The sequence below is a fragment of the Mangifera indica genome, chromosome 14 (genome assembly GCF_011075055.1).
Source record: "Mangifera indica cultivar Alphonso chromosome 14, CATAS_Mindica_2.1, whole genome shotgun sequence".
NCBI classification, from domain to species: domain Eukaryota; kingdom Viridiplantae; phylum Streptophyta; class Magnoliopsida; order Sapindales; family Anacardiaceae; genus Mangifera; species Mangifera indica.
Window position 1 is genome coordinate 11,378,487 of NC_058150.1, and position 22,570 is coordinate 11,401,056.

Sequence of the window (22,570 nt, forward strand, 5' to 3'; positions counted from 1 at the left end):
GAATGATAGAGTCTGCTCTGGACAGATGCCTGAAATGTGTAAATATGACCTCTATGAATTTTTTTTCGCATTTTAGGTAAGTTTTAGTTTATTGATTACATATGTTAATTGGCAAAAATTCGAATTAATTTATTTTAATCGTTAATAGTTATATTGCAGTATTGGATATATGAAACGTTGGACGCCTTATATGATTGGGTTGATATGATTGATATTCATGCGTCTCCACAGATGTTTAGGTGGCGTACACAGGACGTTCCTAGTTAGAGTCATATGAGCACTATTTTAAGTTATATATCTTCATGATTAGGATGATCCGATATGTAATCGTTAATTAATCAGTCGATTGATTCTTTAAATATTACAATTATTTTAAGTTATATATCTTCATGATCAGGATGATGTCGCATTCCTGCTTCATCTGTCACCAATTGAGGAGGGTTAAGCTTGGTATGCGGACATCTGTGAGTACACCGGTTTGTTAGATGTTGATTCCTCTTCATCATCTTCGATGCCTCTCAAGACAGGAGATAGGGTTTCTCTAGACTCATGATATTCAGACATTTGAAAAGCTTATTTAGCCTCCTGTTGTTGAGCAACCTTTATGTCCCTCTGTAGTCCAAAGCCCACAGACCACAGACCTCCCTAGAGTTGAGGACCGTACTACCCATCCTGTCACCAAGGAGTGTCCCCCGTCAGTATCACCTAGTATTTCCACATTAGATGTTGTATTGGCGTATTGGGGTGCTGCGATTTTATATGAGATTTCCTATTTTCGCGACGATATTCTTCACAAATGACTCAATTACACAATGATGTGTCTTTTTAGGTGGCTCAATTAGAGGATTGTCTGACTTATTTGGAAGACATCGTCATGCGTACATGTCCAGCCCCAGTTAATCAGGTTGTAAAACCACATCAAATTTATTACTTATAAAAATTGTATTTTGTTATTATTCTGACAACTATATTATCTTCGTACAAGATAGACACGACGGTATCGAGATGACCTCTCCCATTGACAGGGCAATACCATCCCATCAGCCACATGAGGTATGTATTTAATTTCAAAAATATATTTAATGTCAAATGTTGTTACTATATTATGATTTTGTTATATATGAAATGTCACTGATCAAGTTATTATTACTATTACCTTAAAGTAGTCGCCACGAGGGGACACTGATTGGTCCTTCTATTACATCACTTGTCCAATATGAGATATGTCACTTATCGATGGAACTCTATTTTTATGAGTGTTTTGTTATCGATTAATTCATTTTATATTCGTATAGGGTTTTCCTCATAAAGGACTCTCAGTTGAACCTCTGGTTGTTTTAGATCCTCTACTTGAGGAATGAAAATTATTGTATATATTACAATTTATATTAAATATCATTTACCATTTTGTTCTTTTCATGCATATAGGGGACCCGCATTGAGATATTATCAATCGAGGGTTCTTCTCGAACACCTTCTCCGAAAGTTGAGGTTATATTTTTTTAAGAAATGTCATTGATCGATTTGTCTGTCCAGTTATAATATTTATTTAACAATGTTTTGTCTTTTTTCAGGACGAGCGACTGTAGTTACTTGCTGATACCCCGAGCTCTAACAAAAGGACAATGGACATTAGTTCACAGAAGGAGGACTTCCAGAAAAATGTTTTCGAGGCAATCTATATTGAGGTATATCAATTATAATTAGTATCTAAATATTTATATATATTATTCACTATGATTTTCAAAATTACAATTTTGAAAATCGTTTAGGGGCACGCATGGTAGACTTGACCATGATTCAAGATTCTCCAGTCAAACCTCCTCTGACAAACATGAAGAAGGTAACATAAATCAATTAATGCATAATTGTTACGTAGGATGAAATAATGAATTAATAGTTATATGTACTTGCAGCTGATTCATACAGCACATGGTTGGGTCGTTCGGAAGGGTCTACTCGTTTGCACCTCATATACAAATCCAATCAAAGAGAGGGTGAAACGAAAGCTCAAGACCATTTCATCCTCTGCTTCAAAGCGTGAGGAATCTTTCCTCATGTGGTACACTAGAGCTATGACTTCCGATGTGCATGATGTTTACTTCATCAGGTCGAAGTTGAAAAATAGTTTTTGGCGACTTGTGGTAGAGTTGCACAAGTGGTTGACCGACGATGTAAGTTGTCTATACTATATAATTTGGTTAAAAGTTTGTTATAATTGTCAATAACTAACACATTTGAAGTTATTTATACCATTTCAGCATATGGATTCCTTTTTGGCTATATTATGTCGGCACTAGGACAATCACTATTTGACTGTTTCACAGCATTAGACGATTGTCCACACATTCTTCGTAGGACATATTGAAATAGCCTAGAAGAGTTGGTAGACCACAGCGGATGAGGAGTTTCAGTTTTCGGGGCTCTTCACGAGGATGGTTGAGGTAGCTTATACCCTAGGGTTGTTTTACAAATCATAGGGGATGGTCGATAAGATATAGTATAGTTGTATTTTCATTATATTTTACATTGAATTGGTTTATAATCAACTTTAATTAGTTACTGTCTATAGGTTTATATTCCTATAAACTTCGGCTGCGCACATTAGGTGGCTGGAGTTATAGATTTTCGTGAGTGATCGATTACAGTGTACAATTCAGAGGTATCATACTTAAGGAATATGAGGTCTCTCGAGAGGCGGATGCGATCGTACACGACATTTATACCCATATTATTAGAGGTGATGCATTTCTGGACAGCTTCTGGGCAAACTCCATAACGTGATCCCCTCATGTTACATCGAGCAATAGATGTCCTTCAATAGGGGGAAAGATCCGGTGACTATGGCGTGTTTATGTTACATTTTTTTGAGTGTTTGGCATTGTCATAAAGTGTTGATTTTCCCCAAAAGTTGTCTACCTCTATGCGTCGACGTTTAGCATTACAATTGATTTCCACTGTATCGAGTAGATCACGGATGTATATTTAGTTAGCTTATTGTTTATTTATCGTTCTTCATATGTATATATTTATTGCATGTGCGTATGTGTACGATGTACTTTATCTGTCATTATATATGGAGATGTATTTGATTTTATTTTTTAAATAATCTTGTCACAGAAATAATTATATATGATTTGAGTGATGTTACTATCAAACATGAGATGAAATAAAGAAATACTCAAACAACTCATTCTAACAAATATGAAATGAAGAAATTATTCACACTAAAGTTATTACATCACATGTGAATACAATTACACATTTGAAACAATAATGAAAATACATCGGTTACATATCATTGAAGGACAACAATGATGAATTATATAACCAATTAAACTAAATATAAACTTGTCAAGATCTCGACCCTTTGCCTTTTCTGGATAAATGCTACAGGGCAGAGCTCGGGACTGGTGTTGGGCTTTTACATTAGGTTTGTACATGTCTTGGTTCATGGCAACAACTACAAATCCTGAGTGTAACATTTTCTCTTTGCAAAAGACATCCATTTCTGTTGGAAAGGTGACTCAGACGACGACTATCGAGGATAAAGAGTAGAATAATTATTTCTTCTGGTGAGTGCAACCATTTTGATTGGTTTCCAAGAGGATTGACAGGTTCCTGATATATTGCACGATAGAATTCGATGCAAAAGAATGGATAAACCCATGCATTGACATTTGTGAGCCTCATGTGTCGTGTAACAGTAATGACATGATTACACGAAATACGTGAAAGCTGAAACTTTCTACATATATAAGACATTTCACCAAAGTCCATAATGTAGGATCGAATGGCCTAAGAGGGGGGGTGAATTAGGCAATTTAAAACAATCTTTACCTAATTAGAGAATTAGAACAATTTATTCAAATCAATTAATATTGCCTATTCTTAATCCAATTTGTGAGAATAACTAAAAATATTTCAAATAACCAACACAATCAAAATAACATAACATAAAGTATGAGTTTAAGGGAAGAGAAAATCAAACACGCGATGTATAGTGGTTCAGCTTAACCCGGCCTACGTCCACTCCTCCAAGCTTTCTCCCTTGGAGTATTCCACTAATTCTTGGTTGACTAAACCTCAACCAAGCTTTTCTTCACAACCAAAATAGCTTCCAAGGTGCTATTAACCTTTACAAATGTTAAAGCTCAATTTCTCTCACCAGAAATTTGCTAATCTCTCCAAGAGTGAACCTCACTCTTTTATAGCATGAATTTTAGTATGAAATTGAAATATAACCTCTCTCAACAGTGTATATGAAAGTTAAAGTTTAGTACAACCCAATGCAAATGAAATTACAAAGTGTATGAGCAAGGGTTTTGATTAGAGAGAAGAGTTTGCAAGTCAATAGCTCAAAACAAATTTGCTCTCAAATATATGAAAATTTTTTGTGGCAAAAGTTCTTTTCGAACGAAATTGATTGGGTTTATATAGGGGAAAATAAGGAAAGTTACCATTGTGCATAAAGATAGCCGTTTTAATTTTTCAGAAAACGCACAATTCGATCGACTAGATGGAATTCGGTCAACCGGATGTGACGTGGCACTTCCGTGTAGCTTATGTGGCACTAGCCGTTAGAAAAATTCAAACCAAAATTCGGTCGATCAAATTTAATTCGGTTGACCAAATTTCTGAAGCCAAAATACATGGCTTTTGGACAATTCGGAAGCTGATTCGGTCGGTCAAATTTGGTCGATCGAATTTTATTGCATTTTACCCCTTAAATTTTCAAAAATCATAATTTGACCCCTAAAACTTTGAAAAGTGACAATTTAACCCATTTTTGAAAATTCTTTCAAAACCAACTTTAAGATATGAAAATATAGTTCACAAAACTTCATCACTTTAAAAGAATTAATAAACTTTAGTGACAAACTTGGCTTAACCCAATAAGTTTGAAAAATGACATTTTAACCCAAAATGTGAAGGATATAAAAATGAGTTTTCAAGTGAGCTATGTCATGCAAATAAATATTCTAATCAAAATGAATGCTCTAAATTACAAATATATCTACCTAACACTTGAGTTTTTCTTCAAATCTTCAATAACTCTTCAATTGACTCTTCTCTTTCATTTCCATCTTGAAACTCCTTCAAGTGCATTAGATAAATCCTTGCAATCTAAGTTCACACTCAATTAAAATCATTAGTCAATATGTTTAGGGACATATTAGTTTGTTATCATCAAAATAAGAGCATAATGACTCATTGAGTCAACAATCTCTCTCTTTTTGATGATGACAAACACATATGTACTTCAAGGAATTTTAAAAAATATATCAATGAATATATTTCCTTGAAGTTAAGAAACACTTGATTTTTAAAAAATTTTGCAAGAATTTGTCTTAAAAAATCAAGTTTCCTCCCCCTGAATATATGCAAATAATAATATGTTCAACATCAATATCCTTATCAAAATATCCACAATATCCACAACATATATCTTCATTAAAATATCCACATCATCAATGAAATGAAAGAAGCAATTGCCAATCAAACTTTTCTCCCCTTTTGTCATTATCAAAAAGAATAAGACAATGGATAAAATGACATAATCAAGGAGACAAAAGAATGTGAAAGCAAATGACCACCAAAATGGCCCAAAAATAATCATCAAGACATAGTGCATGAATACAATGTCTAAATAAGAATGAGCATCAAAATAAGAGCATTAACAATTCAAACAAGATAAAACATAAAAGCATGTGGAAAATCCATAGACACTAAATATCACATCCATAATCATAATCAAATGTATCCGTAATCAAATATAGAATATAACATGTATAACTTCTCCCCCTTTGTCATTATAAAAAGGAAAATAAGCAAGATATATATCCACAAGGCAAAGAAAGACTAAAATACCTTAACACATACATAGAAGATATGATTATCAAGGCTAAACCAATAAAAAAAATCCAAACAATCATAATCATCCAAGTAAGAGTACTAATGCTTAGACAATGTAAAGTGTAAGTTCATGTAAAATACACGAATATATCACATAAACTAACAAGTGCTTAACTATGCACAAACTAATCACATAAGTATCAACTTAAATAAAATGAAGCACAAGAGTAAGTTTTCAAATGGAAAATGGAGAAGAAGTATAAATGTCATATTGAATGCAATAAAATGAGATGAAATGCACCATGGCTTCAAATGTATGTACAAGGGCAAAAATGTAAATGAACATTCTCACATTTGAAATTTGAATACACACCCAAGTTAAAAATGGTGAGAGAAATCCAATGGTATAGTTGAAAATAAAAAAGGATAACCAAAAAAGGTATTTTAAGACAAAAACCGAATTTTGGATGAATTGGAGCAAAATTCAAATTTTTAGGGTCTAAAATCTTTAGAGATTTTGTTGAAAATTTAGGTGAACTATGATGTTTTTGAAAGATAATTTTGGTTAGAAAGTGTAGAAAAAATGTTGGGAACCAATTTGATAAAAAAAAGTTGAAGAAACATGATGTAAAAAGTGGAGAAATATTTGCCCTTATACATTGCAGAATCACTGTAGCAAACGGTCGACCGAATTTTCCAATTCGTCAGCCGAATTCTGTAAAATTCTGGTGTATATTTTATGCACTTTGTTGTCCCATATTGAGTATAAACAAGCCAAAATGATCCAACTATGCAATTTTGACTCAATAACATAAAGTACAATGAAATTTGATGCTAAATATGAGGAAAAATTAAATCAAACACATCAAAAATCAATACAAGAATAATTGGTACAAAGAAACTATCAAATATGGTCAAACATGAAATGATACACAAGGCATATTTGACACTTTCAATTCAACCAAAACACCACAACAATGATATTTAAGTGCAAATGCTAATATGGTGATTCCATTATCCCAAGTTCACCTCTAAGTTTGCAAAAACGTTCTTCCCCAAGAGGTTTTGTAAAAATATCCGTAAGTTGATTTTCGGTGGATACAAAATCAAGACAAATATCACCCTTTTGAACATGATTTCGAATAAAATGATATCTAATTTCTATATGTTTGGTTTGAGAGTGTTGAATGAGATTTTTGGATAAGCTAATAGCACTTGTGTTGTCACACAAGATTGGAGTTTTAGATAGGCTAACTCCATAATCCCTAAGAGTTTGTTGCATCCACAAGGCTTGAGCACAACAACTACCGGCAACAATATATTCCGCTTCCGCGGTTGATAAAGCTACGGAGTTTTGTTTCCTTGAAAACCATGAAACTAATGCATGACCTAGAAAATGACAAGTACCACTAGTACTTTTTCTATCGACTTGGCTTCCGGCAAAGTCGGCATCTGAATAGCTCACTAGGTCAAAAGACGTTTCTCTAGGATACCACAACCCCAAAAATCTAGTACCATGTAAATATTTGAAGATTCTTTTAAGGGCTTTTAAATGAGATTCCTTGGGACATGATTGGAATCGAGCACACAAGCACACACTAAACATAATATCGGGTCTACTAGTGGTTAAATATAAAATAGAGCCAATCATACCTCTATACATTTTAACATCAACATTTGGCCTACTCTCATCTTTGGTGAGCTTGATAGTTGAACTCATTGGTGTGCTTTAAGCTTTTAGTCCTTCCATGCCAAACTTCTTTAATAAGTCCTTGATGTATGAAGATTGGTTGATGAAGATACCCTCTTTGCTTTGTTTGATATTAAGTCCAAGAAAATACTTGAGTTCTCCCATCATGCTCATTTCAAATTCTTTGCTCATGAGATTAGAGAATTCTTCACACAAAGAGACATTAGTAGATCCAAAGATGATATCATCAACATAAATTTGAACCAAAAGAATATCAATTTCTTTTCTCTTAATAAACAATGTAGTATCTACTTTTCCAATGCAAAAGTCTTTTTCAAACAAGAATTTACTCAAACGTTCATACCATGCTCGAGGTGCTTGTTTTAAACCATAAAGAGCTTTTTGAAGTTTAAAAACATGGTTTGGGAAATCATGACTTTCAAACCCGGGAGGTTGTTCAACATAAACTTCCTCCATAATAAATCCATTTAAGAAAGCACTTTTGACATCCATTTGATATAAAATAAAATTTTTGGAACATGCAAATGCCAAAAGCATCCTAATGGATTCTAGTCTAGCTACCGGTGCAAAAGTTTCTTCAAAATCTATTCCCTCCTCTTGGTTGTAGCCTTGAGCCACTAATCTAGCTTTATTTCTAACAACCACTCCGGATTCATCCATTTTGTTTCTAAAAACCCATTTTGTGCCAATAACGGATTGATGATCCGGACGAGGGACTAGTTCCCAAACATTATTTCTTTCAAATTGATTTAGTTCCTCTTGCATGGCTAAAATCCAAAATTCATCATTTAATGCATCATGAAATGTTTTTGGTTCAAATTGTGAAAGAAATGCTAAATTATTACAAAGATTAAAGGATGATCTAGTTTTAACACCTTGATTTTCCTCACCAATAATTAATTCTTTAGGATGAACATTTGCATACCTCCAAGCCTTAGGAAGATCTTTATCTTTATCTTTTTCTTCTTCTGTTCTAGCTCTTGTTTTGCTTCATCCTTATCATCATTTGGTGAATCATGAATTTCCGTTTGGTCACCATTTTTAACTTGATCATCATCAATATCAACTTGCACACTAGTTAAAGGATTAGATTCATAAAAAATAACATGCATGGATTCCTCAACTACTAGCATCCTTTTGTTAAACACTCTATATGCTTTGCTAGATGATGAATATCCAAGAAAAATGCCAATGTCCGATTTTGAATCAAATTTTCCTAAGTTTTTTTTGTGTTCAAAATAAAGCATTTGCATCCAAAAACTTTAAAATAACCAATATTTGGTTTTTTGTTTTTCCAAAGTTCATATGGAGTTGAATCTAAAGATGGTCTTATTAAAACACGATTTAAAACATAGCATGCGGTGTTTATGGCTTCTGCCCAAAAATATTGAGGTAAAACTTTTTCATTTAACCTGGTTCTAGCCATCTCTTGAATTGTCCTATTCTTTCTTTCAACAACACTATTTTGTTGGGGAGTTCTAGGACAAGAGAATTGATGTTCAATACCATGCTCATCACAAAAGTTTTCGAATAAATGATTTTCAAATTCTCCCCCATGATCACTTCTAATGCAAGAAATATGCATTTCTTTTTCTTTTTGTATTTTCTTGACAAATTTTGCAAATGCATGGAGGGCTTCATCTTTTGATGCAAGAAAAAATACCTAAGTGAATCTTGAAAAATCATCAACAATAACAAAAGCATAATGTTTTCCACTTAGGCTTGCGGTTCTTAAAGGACCAAAAAGATCAATATGAAGAAGTTGTAAAGGTCTAGATGTAGAAATATGAGTTTTACTTTTAAAAGAATTTTTTGTTTGTTTACCAAATTGACATTCATCACAAATTTTATCTTTAATAAAATCTATTTTCGGAAGACCTTTGACAATCTCCTTCTTAGAGATTTTTGAAATCAAGTCCATGCTAGCATGACCTAATCTTCTATGCCACAACCAACTATTTTCATGCAATGCGGAGAAACATAGATTTTCATGAGATGCATTTTCTACATTTATAGTGTAAATATTTCCATCTCTATTTCCTACACAACTTGTTTTTCCATCATTCATATTTTCTATAGTGCAACTATTTGGCTCAAAAATGACTTTAAATCCTTTATCACATAGTTGACTAATACTAAGGAGATTATGCTTAAAACTATCTACCAAAAGAACATTTTCAATGATAATATGAGAGTTGTTACCAATATCTCCAATGCCAATAATTTTACCCTTCGCATTGTCTCCAAAGGTGACATGACCTCCATCTTTCTTGCTTATTATCGAGAAAAGTGAGATATCTCCGGTCATGTGTCTTGAGCAAGCGCTATCGAGGAACTATTTGCTTTTCTTCCTTTTATTTTTAGGTTCCTAAACACAATGGAAGATTCAAGAATTTGACTTAGGTACCCAAATCATGTTAGATCCTTGGTGGTTAGTTTTTGTTCCCTTAGGAACCCACACTTTCTTAGTGCCCATATGATGTTTCTTTTGAATTGGGCAAGATGATGAGATATGACCTTTATTTCCACAATAATTGCAAGTTATATTTGATTCACTTGAAGTTGAAGCTTTAACAAAATAATTTTTTAAATATTTTGCCTTGATAAAAGGTTTATAACCAAGTCCTCTTTTGTTTAAGACTCCCCTTTGCATACCAAGCATTTTATCAAGAATGTCTTTTCCATTTTTAAATTTTAAAACTATTTCACTTAAATCCTTTACTCCCCTTTTTAAAACTTCAATTTCATTTTCTATAATTTCTTTTTCCTTTTTGGCTATGCAAAGATCATTTTCAAACTTTTGTTTTTCTTTTTCAAAAATAGAATACTTGTTTTCTTCATTTTCTTTTCCTTTAAGCTTAAGGATTTTTTTGTTAAGATTTTCATTTTCTTTCTTTAAGGACTCATTTTCCTTTTTCAAATTAAAATTTTTCTTTTTAAGGGTTGCATTTTTAGACATGCAAAGAGCAAATTTTTCATTCATCTCTTCAAGTGTATCATATAACTCTTCATATGAGGGGTTTTCATCTATCTCATCATCTATGTCATCTAAATCATCAAAAGTATTAGATGAGTTAGAGTTAGTTACCTCATTATTTGTAGTTGCCATGAAACACATGTTGTCCACTTCATTATCCTCTATTTCGAATTCACTTTCATCGCTATCGTCCCACGTAGTTTTCATTGCTTTCTTTTTCGATCTACCAATTTTGAGGAGAGGACAATCATATTTGATGTGTCCCGGCTTCTTGCATTCATAGCACACAATTTGTTCCCTCCTTTGTCTTTCTCCCCTTTCACCTTTAGAAGCATCCCTTTTTATGAAGTTTCCATTTCTTCTTAGCTTTCTATTCCTTAGAAGCTTTCCAATCTTTCTACTCAAGAGTGCAATGTCTTCATTTTCATCATTTGATGTCTCCTCTTCCTTTTCTAGGAACTTTTCATTCTCTTTGATTGATGATTTGAAGGCAATACTCTTTTTCTTCTTTTTCCAGTTCTTCAATTTGTCGTTGCTTCATAGTAAGCTCATAAGTGAGAAGTGAACCTAAAAGTTCTTCAAGAGGTAGAGTCTTGACATCCTTTGCTTCTTCGATTGCCGTCACTTTGGGATCCTAAGAGGGAGGCAAACATCTAAGAAGTTTCTTGACATTTTCTTGGTTAGTATAAACTTTACCAAGATTTTTCAATTCATTCACAATAGTAATAAATCTATCAAACATGTCACTAATGGTTTCATTTTCATTCATCCTAAACAACTCGTATGAGTGTGTGAGCATGCTAATTTTAGTCTCTTTGACTTGTGAAGTCCCCTCTGACACCATCAATAATTCCCAAATTTCTTTAGCTGAGGTACAAGCTTGTACCTTGTTAAAGTTATATTCATTTAATGCACAATATAACACATTCATAGCTCTAGCATTAATGGCAATATTCTTCTTATCTTGAGGGGTCATTTCTTCCCTAGTTTTGGGCACTTGTTTTCCATCCACTTCTTTCATAGGAACAAAATGTCCATCTTGCACTACATCCCACAATTCATAATCACTTTGAAGGAAAATCGACATGCGATTTTTCCAATGGGCATATCCGGTACCATCAAACAATGGCGGTCTATTAGGGGCAAGCCCTTCACTAACGGTATAGGATTTTCCTAGGTTCATGGCCATTGCTCTAAATGGTTAAGTTTATGATAATGAGCAACCAAGCTCTGATACCAATTGTAGGATCGAATGGCCTAAGAGGGGGGTGAATTAGGCAATTTAAAACAATCTTTACCTAATTAGAGAATTAGAACAATTTATTCAAATCAATTAATATTGCCTATTCTTAATCCAATTTGTGAGAATAACTAAAAATATTTCAAATAACCAACACAATCAAAATAACATAACATAAAGTATGAGTTTAAAGGAAAAGAAAATCAAACACGCGATGTATAGTGGTTCGGCTTAACCCGGCCTACGTCCACTTCTTCAAGCTTTCTCCCTTGGAGTATTCCACTAATTCTTGGTTGACTAAACCTCAACCAAGCTTTTCTTCACAACCAAAATAGCTTCCAAGGTGCTATTAACTAACCTTTACAAATGTTAAAGCTCAATTTCTCTCACTAGAAATTTGCTAATCTCTCCAAGAGTGAACCTCACTCTTTTATAGCATGAATTTTAGTATGAAATTGAAATATAACCTCTCTCAACAGTGTATATGAAAGTTAAAGCTTAGTACAACCCAATGCAAATGAAATTACAAAGTGTATGAGCAAGAGTTTTGATTAGAGAGAAGAGTTTGCAAGTCAATAGCTCAAAACAAATTTGCTCTCAAATATATGAAAATTTTTGGTGGCAAAAGTTCTTTTCGAACGAAATTGATTGGATTTATATAGGGGAAAATAAGGAAAGTTACCGTTGTGCACAAAGATAGCCGTTTTAATTTTCCAGAAAACACACAATTCTGTCAACCGGATGTGACGTGGCACTTCCGTGTAGCTTATGTGGCAATAGCCGTTGGAAAAATTCAAACCAAAATTCGGTCGACCGAATTTAATTCGGTTGACCGAATTTCTAAAACAAAATACATGGCTTCTGGACAATTCAGAAGCTGATTCGGTCGATCAAATTTTATTGCATTTTACCCCCTGAATTTTTAAAAATCGCATTTGACCCCTAAAACTTTGAAAAGTGACAATTTAACCCATTTTTGAAAATTCTTTCAAAACCAACTTTAAGATATGAAAATATAATTCACAAAACTTCATCACTTTAAAAGAATTAATAAACTTTAGTGACAAACTTGGCTTAACCTAATAAGTTTGAAAAATGACATTTTAACCCAAAATGTGAAGGATATAAAAATGAGTTTTCAAGTGAGCTATGTCATGCAAATAAATATTCTAATCAAAATGAATGCTCTAAATTACAAATATATCTACCTAACACTTGAGTTTTTTTTCAAATCTTCAATAACTCTTCAATTGACTCTTCTTTTTCATTTCCATTTTAAAACTCCTTCAAGTGCATTAGATAAATCCTTGCAATCTAAGTTCACACTCAATTAAAATCATTAGTCAATATGTTTAGGGACATATTAGTTTGTTATCATCAAAATAAGAGCATAATGACTCATTGAGTCAACACATAATACCCATATTTGCACCAAAACTAACAACCTGATACTGAGTAGTGTAATTGGCCAAACCTTCAAGCGTGTAGACTTTAACAGATGGCTGTTGATCTTCTCCTCCGTCGAAGGGGTGACAAAGTTAGGGCATTTATTTGTAATTTGAAAAAATATTAACAACACATTTGTAAAACCATCGTGCATGGTACCACGAATGAATTCAATGAGCATTTTGATAGGCAGGCCTTGTGCATGTCTGACAAGGGCGTTAAATGACTTTGCAATATTAGTTGTCATGATATTGTATCGATGTCTAGGAAAGTATGCTCTACTCCAACGCTCAAATCTAACCTCACGTAGATAAGCTTCAACTTGAGGGTTCATCGAATCAAGAGATCGTATCATCGCCTCAAATTTTGCTTCTGTGTATGATTTTACGACTTTCCAATATACACCCGCAACCTGTAAGGTGGTAAAAAATATGAGAACTTTATAATCAAAATGTATGAAAAAGATAAACATTTCAAAATTTTAATACTTGTTTAAATACTTTACCTTTGAGTCTCGCTTATACTATGCCCATATATTACACAAAATATGATGACAACAACATCCATGGTGGACATTTGGAAAGACTTCAGCCATTGCAAAGTATATAGCATGATATCGATCTGAGATTATCGCCAGCTCGGAGAGGTGATGGATGTATTCTTTAATCCTCTTGAGAAACCAACACCACATGTCGTGATCTTCTTTTTTACCGACACTAAAACCAATGGGATATATCTGGTTATTATCTTTAAAGTCATCGTAATGAATAAATGCCCTAGATATCGACCTTTAAGTAAAGCAACGTCAATGCAAATAATAGATCAAAGATATTCTCTGAATGCACGAACAAAATATCCTAATGCCATGAAAAAATTCTTAAATCGATGGCCATTATCCGTTTCAATAGCAGTAACAGTGCCCAGATTAGTACGTTGTAGATTGTAACAATAATCTGATAAGAGTATAAATGATTTCTCTGATGAGCCTTTCAATGAATTTATAGCCCAGCTTTTTGCCCGTCAAGCCTGTGAATATAAAATGTCAATTTTATACCAGTCAGCGATATCCACAATTATTTCCTTAGGTTGATAAATTTGATCAATCAACACAAACTTTGACCTCATTAATTGACTTAAAGCTCGGGCCCTAGCTTGTCTGTGATGTGGCATGATTTGATCAACTGAACATGTGTGGGTAGGATTCATATGGTTGATTTGAAACACTTCACCGACTTTGGACTTGTTTGCATGTATATAACACTCATAATTTTCAGCCTTGCACTTAATTTCCTTTAAGTAAGGCAAATTGCTTCACAACATCTTTCAATTGTACTTTATTATGGAAAATATCACCAACTTTTACACCATTCTTCTCTCGGATCGATCTGGTATCACCTGATGATGTTGATAACTGTGGAGGAAAATCAGGAAGCCACCTAAACGGATCAGTAGGGACTTTGTCAAAAAATGGCCCAAAATAATTTCCACCACCTGAAATAGGATCTTCAAGCTGTAAACTATCCATACCCTCGGTAACTAGTGTCATATACTCGGGCTCTACCTCTTCAGAAGAAATATCGGGTATATTATTTCCATCAAAGTCACCCTAGTCGAGAACCCTATTTTTTTCTCTATGAGCCTATGAGTTACAATGTATAATGAGTCATTACTGAAATCAATCAAATTTTCCAAATCAAATTTTTTTTTCATCCCACTAATTTCTTCTTCATCTTCATATTCTTCCTCTTATCCTTCAATTAAGGAACATGTAACAAAAATAGGAATACATTCCTATAAGTACTGAGATATATCAATAAGACCCTGGACATCTTCATCATTTTAGATTTGTACGAGGCAGTCGAGCTCAATTTTTTTTAGTTTCATTGATAGTTGAAGGCAGTTTTTCATTGGATCAATACCGCAAGACTCCTACAAAAGCTCAATAAATCCCTCAAATGTTGTTCTATAAGGAATTTTAATCAATTGTTTGGATCCTCCAACATATTTCATTGTGTTGTCACCACCTTGAATTTATTCTCCTTGGTAACGAACCGATGCATAACCATCTATTTTAATTATCAATCCTATAATGACAAGTTTTTGAAAAAACTTATTTATTTATAACAAAAAATTTGTAATAACTATGTAAAACAGTCTTACAATTATCAATATAAAAAAACCCCTCATATTTTTCTAATATTTTTTAACCTTCTATAATTATTAAAAAATTTATGTAACACCTTCGTATGTTATCTTGTATCAAAATGCATCTATTTGTTTTTAGCATTCCATTTAAAACGTTTTTATAATGTTTAATATTAAAATACCCTTTATATTTTTTTGATATTTCATTTAACCCCCTATAATTATCTAATATTTTATTTAACACCCTTGTATAATATCTTGTATCAAAATGTATCTATCTATTCTTAATATTTCATTAAAAATGTTCTTATAATGTTTAATATCAAAATACCCCTTATATTTTTTTAATATTTCATTTAACCCCCTATAATTATCTAACAATTTTTTAACAATATTTTCTATTACCTTGTATCAAAATGTATCTATCTATTCTTAACATTTTATTTAAAGCTTTCTTACAATGTTTACTATCAAAATACCCCCTATATTTTTTAACATTTTTTAGCCCCTCATACTTATCTAATATTTTATTTAATACCCTCGTATGTTTCCTATTATCAAAATACATATATTTATTTTTAATATTTTTTAAATCCTACATATATTATAAATTATCAAAATATCCTCATGTTTTTCTTAACATTTTATTTAACCCCTTATAATTATCTAACATTTTATTTAACACTATTTTATGTTCTCTTGTATAAAAAAACATCTATCTATTCTTAACCTATAATTTAAATTCTTCATGTATTATGTAATTTCAAAATACCCCCTATTTTTTTAATATTTTTTTACCTCCTATAATTATCTAACATTGTATTTACCATCCTTGTATGTTGTCTCATATCAAAATACATCTATCTATTCCTAAAATTTCATTTATAATGTTCTTACAATGTTTAATATCAAAATACCCTTCATATTTTTATAACATTTCGTTTGACCCCTCATAATTATCTAATACTTTTTTAACACCCTTGTATGTTGTCTTATATCAAAATATATCTATTTATTCTTAACATGTTATATAAATCCTTCATATATTGTATAATATCAAAATACCTCTCATACTTCTCTAATATTATTTAACCCTTATATTATTATCTAATATTCCAATACCCCCTTTACATGACATATAAACTAGATTTAACAAATAAAATTAAGTTTTTAGGTTAAAATTAGTATAAATATATTTTTTTCACGAATAACCTTTTTTTGATTTGAATTCAGAAATTTAAACTTTTTTTATTCAAACGAACTTGTATTAATTGATATTGAGTAAAAATAAAAGTGAAAGTGAGTGTTTGAGTGAGATGAGAAGTGTGTATAATAAGAGTAAGAAAGAGGATTTATATAGATGTGATGAAGGGTAATTTTGATATTTTAAAAAAAATTTAGAGTATTTTTGTTTAAAAATAGGAAAATTGGATATTTTTGCTTATAAATAGGAAAAATTGACATTTTTGCTGAAAGGATGGGTAATTTGGCCTTTTAATAATTTTCCTTTATTAATTCATAGTTGAGAGTAGAAGAAGGAAAGAGATCGAGAGAGGATCCAGCCTCACCCATTTCCAACCAATCAAAACTCTTCTCTGTATTTCTCTTGATGACTGCTCTTTCATATCCACTCTTTACATGTGCTATCCCTCCTATCACCTCAGTTTCCAATCCCATTATTTCTCTCCCTCTATTCATGCACTAAAGCCTGCCATTTCAACCCTTCATCTTCCCCAGTTCTTTCACTTTCACTCCAAATGGCCACCAATTCCCTCCACTCTCTCCTTCTCAACCGCCACCACAACCACCTTAACCACCACCTTCCCGACTCCCCCACCAGCTCCACCGCCTCCATCTTCCTCAAACCCTCTTCCACCACCACCTCCCTCTCCTCCTCCACTACCTTACCAACCACCTCAAGTTTTTCCCTTTCCCCCCCAACTTCCTCTTCCTACACGTCTCCCACCTCCTCCTCTCAACCCATTTCCTTCGGCCTCCTCGAGCTCGAGCAACTTCTCTCCGCCCAAAACTTCCGCCAAGCCGACGAGGAAACCCGCCGCCTCCTCATCGTCCTGGCCGGAGAATCCGCCCAGAAAAGAGGCTACGTCTTCTTCTCAGAAGTCCAGTTCATTTCACCGGCAGACCTCAAAGCCATTGACGACCTCTGGCGACAATACAGCTACAACAAGTTCGGCTACTCCGTTCAGAAAAAGATATGGCAAAAGGTAAACAAAGACTTCACGAGATTCTTCCTAAAAGTTGGGTGGATGAAGAAGCTCGACACAGAAGTTGAGCAATACAATTACAGGGCGTTTCCGAACGAGTTCACGTGGGAACTGACGAAGGAGACGCCTGAAGGGCATTTGCCACTAACGAATGCGTTGAGAGGGACCCAGTTGCTGAACAGTATTCTGAGCCATCCAGCGTTTGAAGGAGTTGAAGAAGAAGAAGTAAATAATGGCAATTCTGATGGGGAGAAAATTAGTGAAAATAAAAACGGGACGGTCAAAGATGGGTCAAAGGTTATTGGGCAGGCTGTTTTTAAACCAGATTATAGCTTTTGAGACTCAGAGATGATGGGAATCTGGTTGTGAATGTTAGAATTAATAATATTTCTTCAATACAAAGACAGAAAATAGAGGAATTGAGTGCTTTTTTTTATTTTTTAAATAATTGGAATTTGAAAATGGAGATTGTGGACTTTGTGATATTGTCTATAAATTCATTGACTGCATACTTTATTGTTTTTGTTGTTTGCCTCTTTAACCCTTTTGATGGGTACAATGAAATTATTTATTGTATATTAAAAATTATTACTAAAATGATATAAAATTAATAGGGAAATTTTCTGGGTATAGGAAATGACAATTTTGGGTCTTCATTACGAGTTTTCAAAACAAGCAAAGGTTAAAAAGTCCTTGCAAGATGAAGATAAATATCTCTTTTTTGGATAAATCAAGGGGGTTGCAAAACCCAAAAAAAAAAGATCAAGCATGAGTTAAGTCTCTCCTAAAATCACATTTGAGAATCTATAGAAGCTCATAAGGAATCCCAAAAAAAATATAAAAATGGTATTTACGGAAGTAAGACTCATTTTTGCATTCCAATCGATTGCAAAATCTGCTTTTTGGATAGACTGAAGAATGCATATGTTTCAGCTTAATAAAAACATGCTTCGCACGTTAGTATTAAGATTGACATTATGAGTTTGAATGGAATCTTTGCTAAGAATGATGTTAATTACATCCTTGTAGTTAAATACTATCTATAGACTAGATATATGACGAGTCTAAGCAAACTTGAGTTCATGATAAATGACCTACAACTCCATGATTAGGGGCATGCAAAATTCTAGCAGCACCAGAAAGTCACCCCTGAATTTATCTCTATTCTCTCTATTTGGTGCACTTACAAAAGCACAACTTGTAATTACATTAACATAAGCATTCGCATTAAGTTTGTACCAACCATCGAATCGCATCAAATTAATTTTCTATTAATAAATTTTATTGATTTTATAACCTTGTCAAATTAATTAATTTTATTAAAAATCTTTAAGTAAGTATTAATAAATAATTTTGATGCTTTCTTCATCAAATTAAAAGAGATAATGAAACCCAAATCGGCTCTCAATGACGTTAGCAAACTAGCTGGACTTTTGAAAAGAGATTAAATGTGAGTGGACCTATAACCATCCACGATAATATTCAATTCTACTTTGAATCCGAGTCATTTTGTTTAGTTTCTTCACTACACATTAAGGTCTGTCAAAAGTTTCATCAAGTAAATGAACAAAAAAATGAAGTCAACTCACCAGGTTCTTGATGCAACAACCAAGATAATAGGACCTGAAGCGATTTTTACAAAGCCAAGACATAACTATTTCTCTTTTGAGTTCTTCATTTGCAAAGTAAAGTTTGAAGGTTTCAACCCTTCAAACTTGGGCTGTTTGATGGAAATGAGGCTGTTTGGCTGGTAGATGGGTTAGGTGGTTCTGTCAGGGACAAAGCAAGAAAAGGGATCAAGATTTTCTTCATAAATCTTATTTTGAGAAAATTTAAGTAAATTTTAACCATAAAAAAATGTCAATTACACATTCCTCGTTTTGGCCTTGGAAAAGGATACCAAATTCTCATTTTGGCGCACAAGAAAATATGGTAGGTGCTCATGTTTATGGTGCCAAAGCAAGACAAGTCTTCTTTGTTTTTATTGCTAGCTTTCATGTGGCTTGTCATACATTCCCTCTTGTATTCACCAACAAATGTCAAGCAATTTATCCAAATTATACTTGTACCTTTTCACATAAGAAATACGACTAAAGCAATATTACCCCAATTTTAACCATCATATTTGAATAATATTACTCTAAGGCTAGACTTGATCCAAAGTGAGTCCGAACAAGTAACTGCTTGATATTAGCTTGATTTAACAAAAAATTAGTTCAAAATCAATTTGATATCAACAAATTAAGACTCAAATTTAATTAAAAAATAATTTTATTTTAAATTTGGTATGAGTCAATTTGAATTCTAATATTTGAATCGAATTATTTTATAAAAATGAGCTCAAACAACTTTAATTGAATCTAACCACATTTTACTCCATTTGAGTCAACTAATTTTAATAAGGCCAAAAGACTTGTTCTCACCCAAGGTTTGATGTAAAACTAAACTTCTACCCACCAACTTTCAAAAATTCAAAATGCCACTCATGAATCAAATTACGTTAAAACTCTTAGTTAAATACAAAGATAAAACTGTTATTTCAATAATAATATTAAAAAAACTAAAACTTAATCCCCTTTTTTCACTTTAGTTTTGAAAAATAACAATTTCCCCCAATCTTATAGTTTTAAGTTTTAAAAAGCTACTTCCCACCTAAACTCTAGGGTTTCATCTCTTTTAATTTCTTGTAATTGTAGCCCCACCCCCCCCCCCCCCCCCGCCTAAAAAAAAATTTTTTTGAACAGATAGTTTTAAATGCACTTAGCATGGGGGGAAGATTCTTGTCACAGGTGGCAAATTTATCTCTCTATATTGTGAAGAAATTTTAGAAGTTTGAACGACAAGGGCATGACTTGTGCATGACATAAGTACAACTTGAATTTCTACCCACAAAGTGCATGGTTGGAACGTTGATCTTCACAGCTAGGCAAAATGATGATGTACACGACTAGAATGTTGATTGAATGTAAGACTAAACGAGTGAGTATCACAACTGGAATGCGATATGCATGACATGATTACAAGATGGAGAATCATAATTAGGACGAAGCAAAAAGTCATGGTTTGAAGATAGTTTGCATGGCTGGGACATGTACAACAACGACACGACTGTGACATGTGTAACAATAGCACGACTAGGACAATTTGATCATCACAACTAGAACATGTGCAATACTGGCATGGCTAGGATGATTTGATCATCATGGCTAGAGCATGTGCAACAACGACATGGTTGGGATGTTTTGATCATCATAACTAGATGATGAAAGGCATGACTGGACTTTTTCTTTTCGAGTAATTTTTTCATAACATTGAACGATTAACACACGACTTGCTCACAGGAAAAGCATAACTATATTTTTTTTCTTTACGATTAATTTTGCAAATGTCTCACTTTGTTCCTCTTGTAATGCTTTCATGCATTCCTTAGATATGTTAGCATATTAAACTTAATAGGCTGTTAGGTAGGTGGCTATTGAACCGAGATCGTTGGCACCTTTGTTGCATTCCTATACTAGTAGATATCTCACAATGCTTCTTTAACGCCTTCTGCATAATATTTTCGATCTTTGACACCTTAACCATCCTAGATGCCAAAATTAGTGTCGAGACTGGTGTTGGTGTTAGGGTTGTATAAGTACCAGGGTTGAGGTTGGTGTTGGTGTCGACACATGTGTAAAAGTCTCAAAATGACTCTCCTTTAGAACATTATTTAAATGGTTGGATCTTCTCATTTTCCATTTTCTTTCTACTAAAATCATTCCAAAGCTCAACAAAATAACAATAATCATAAAACATGTATAGTACTCACAACAGTTAGGTCATGGAACGGATCAACATTACGTAGGCCACTATACTCATACACCCTAAGTTCGTACAACCACTTATACATTTAGGATCCCAAAACCATGCTCTGATACAAAAAATGTAACAATTCATCTCCAAATCATACCCTTATGAGTAATTCATTAGGATGATGTGTCACGTATGTAATAACAATTCTTTTATAGACACACACACACTGCAGAAAAATAGTTTAATGAAATACTTCAACAATTTATTTAAAATAAAAGTAAGATCCATAGTTCATGAAAATCATGCTATTAATAATAATGCATAATAGTCCCAAAACAGTTTAACTCAAATGAATAACATAAAATGTCTATGAAGGTGGTCGCATCAACGATGATTGTCGTCCCTTTCATAAGGGGATAGACGTCCCTCGCCCTTGTAACTTCTAAAACCTTGTTGCTTCTAACAATGGTTTGACAATTCGACAATCCAAAATTAAATTAGGACTCCCATAAACTTATTCAATTCACCAAAACCAGTTCAACACACCCATAAACCCAATAATGCAACTCGAAACGAACAAAATCTAATTTATACATATTCTTAGTATTCCATCATCATCTTAATCATACTCATATGGATCAATCATATATGCACACGTATATCTTGCAATCACTACAATTCAACTATTCTACAACAGATTATACACAATACTCATAGAACATGATGTTACAAAAGAAAGAAGGAAAGAAATGTGCCTACATCTTCTTTGATGGTGCTTAGTCTTTGAGTGACAAGAATTTGGCAGCGTTCTCTACTTCGATGACTCTCCAAGACTCTCAATCCTTATTGCTCTCCCTGTGTAGGTGAAAAAAAAGGGTTAACAATATGTACCCTAATCAAAATGCATGGAGGAGTTTTGTAACCGCTATAAAACACGCCTAAGATAGTCGTCCCCTCAAATGGGACAGACATCCCTCAAGATATTTATCACAAAAATTATGCAAGCACAACTTGAAATTGCCAACTTATAGGGACAAGTGTCCCATAGGTTTGACTTTTGCATTGCTTTGAAAATTCAATACTGTCAAACCTCGCGGAGGATTTGGATCATGCCAAATGACCAACTTACCCTTGAACATAATTGATGTTGCTACACAAAAATGTAAAAATTTTCT

The 22,570-nt window shown here is 33.2% G+C and overlaps 1 protein-coding gene across 1 annotated transcript; it reads left to right on the forward strand.

The window, feature by feature from the left end:
• Nucleotides 1-16,945: 16,945 nt before the first annotated feature.
• LOC123195738 (tetrapyrrole-binding protein, chloroplastic-like) lies at nt 16,946-18,111 on the forward strand. Its single transcript, XM_044609559.1, has one exon. It carries the CDS (start codon nt 17,133-17,135, stop codon nt 17,937-17,939), a length of 807 nt encoding a protein of 268 aa, XP_044465494.1. The 5' UTR covers nt 16,946-17,132; the 3' UTR covers nt 17,940-18,111.
• Nucleotides 18,112-22,570: the final 4,459 nt, after the last annotated feature.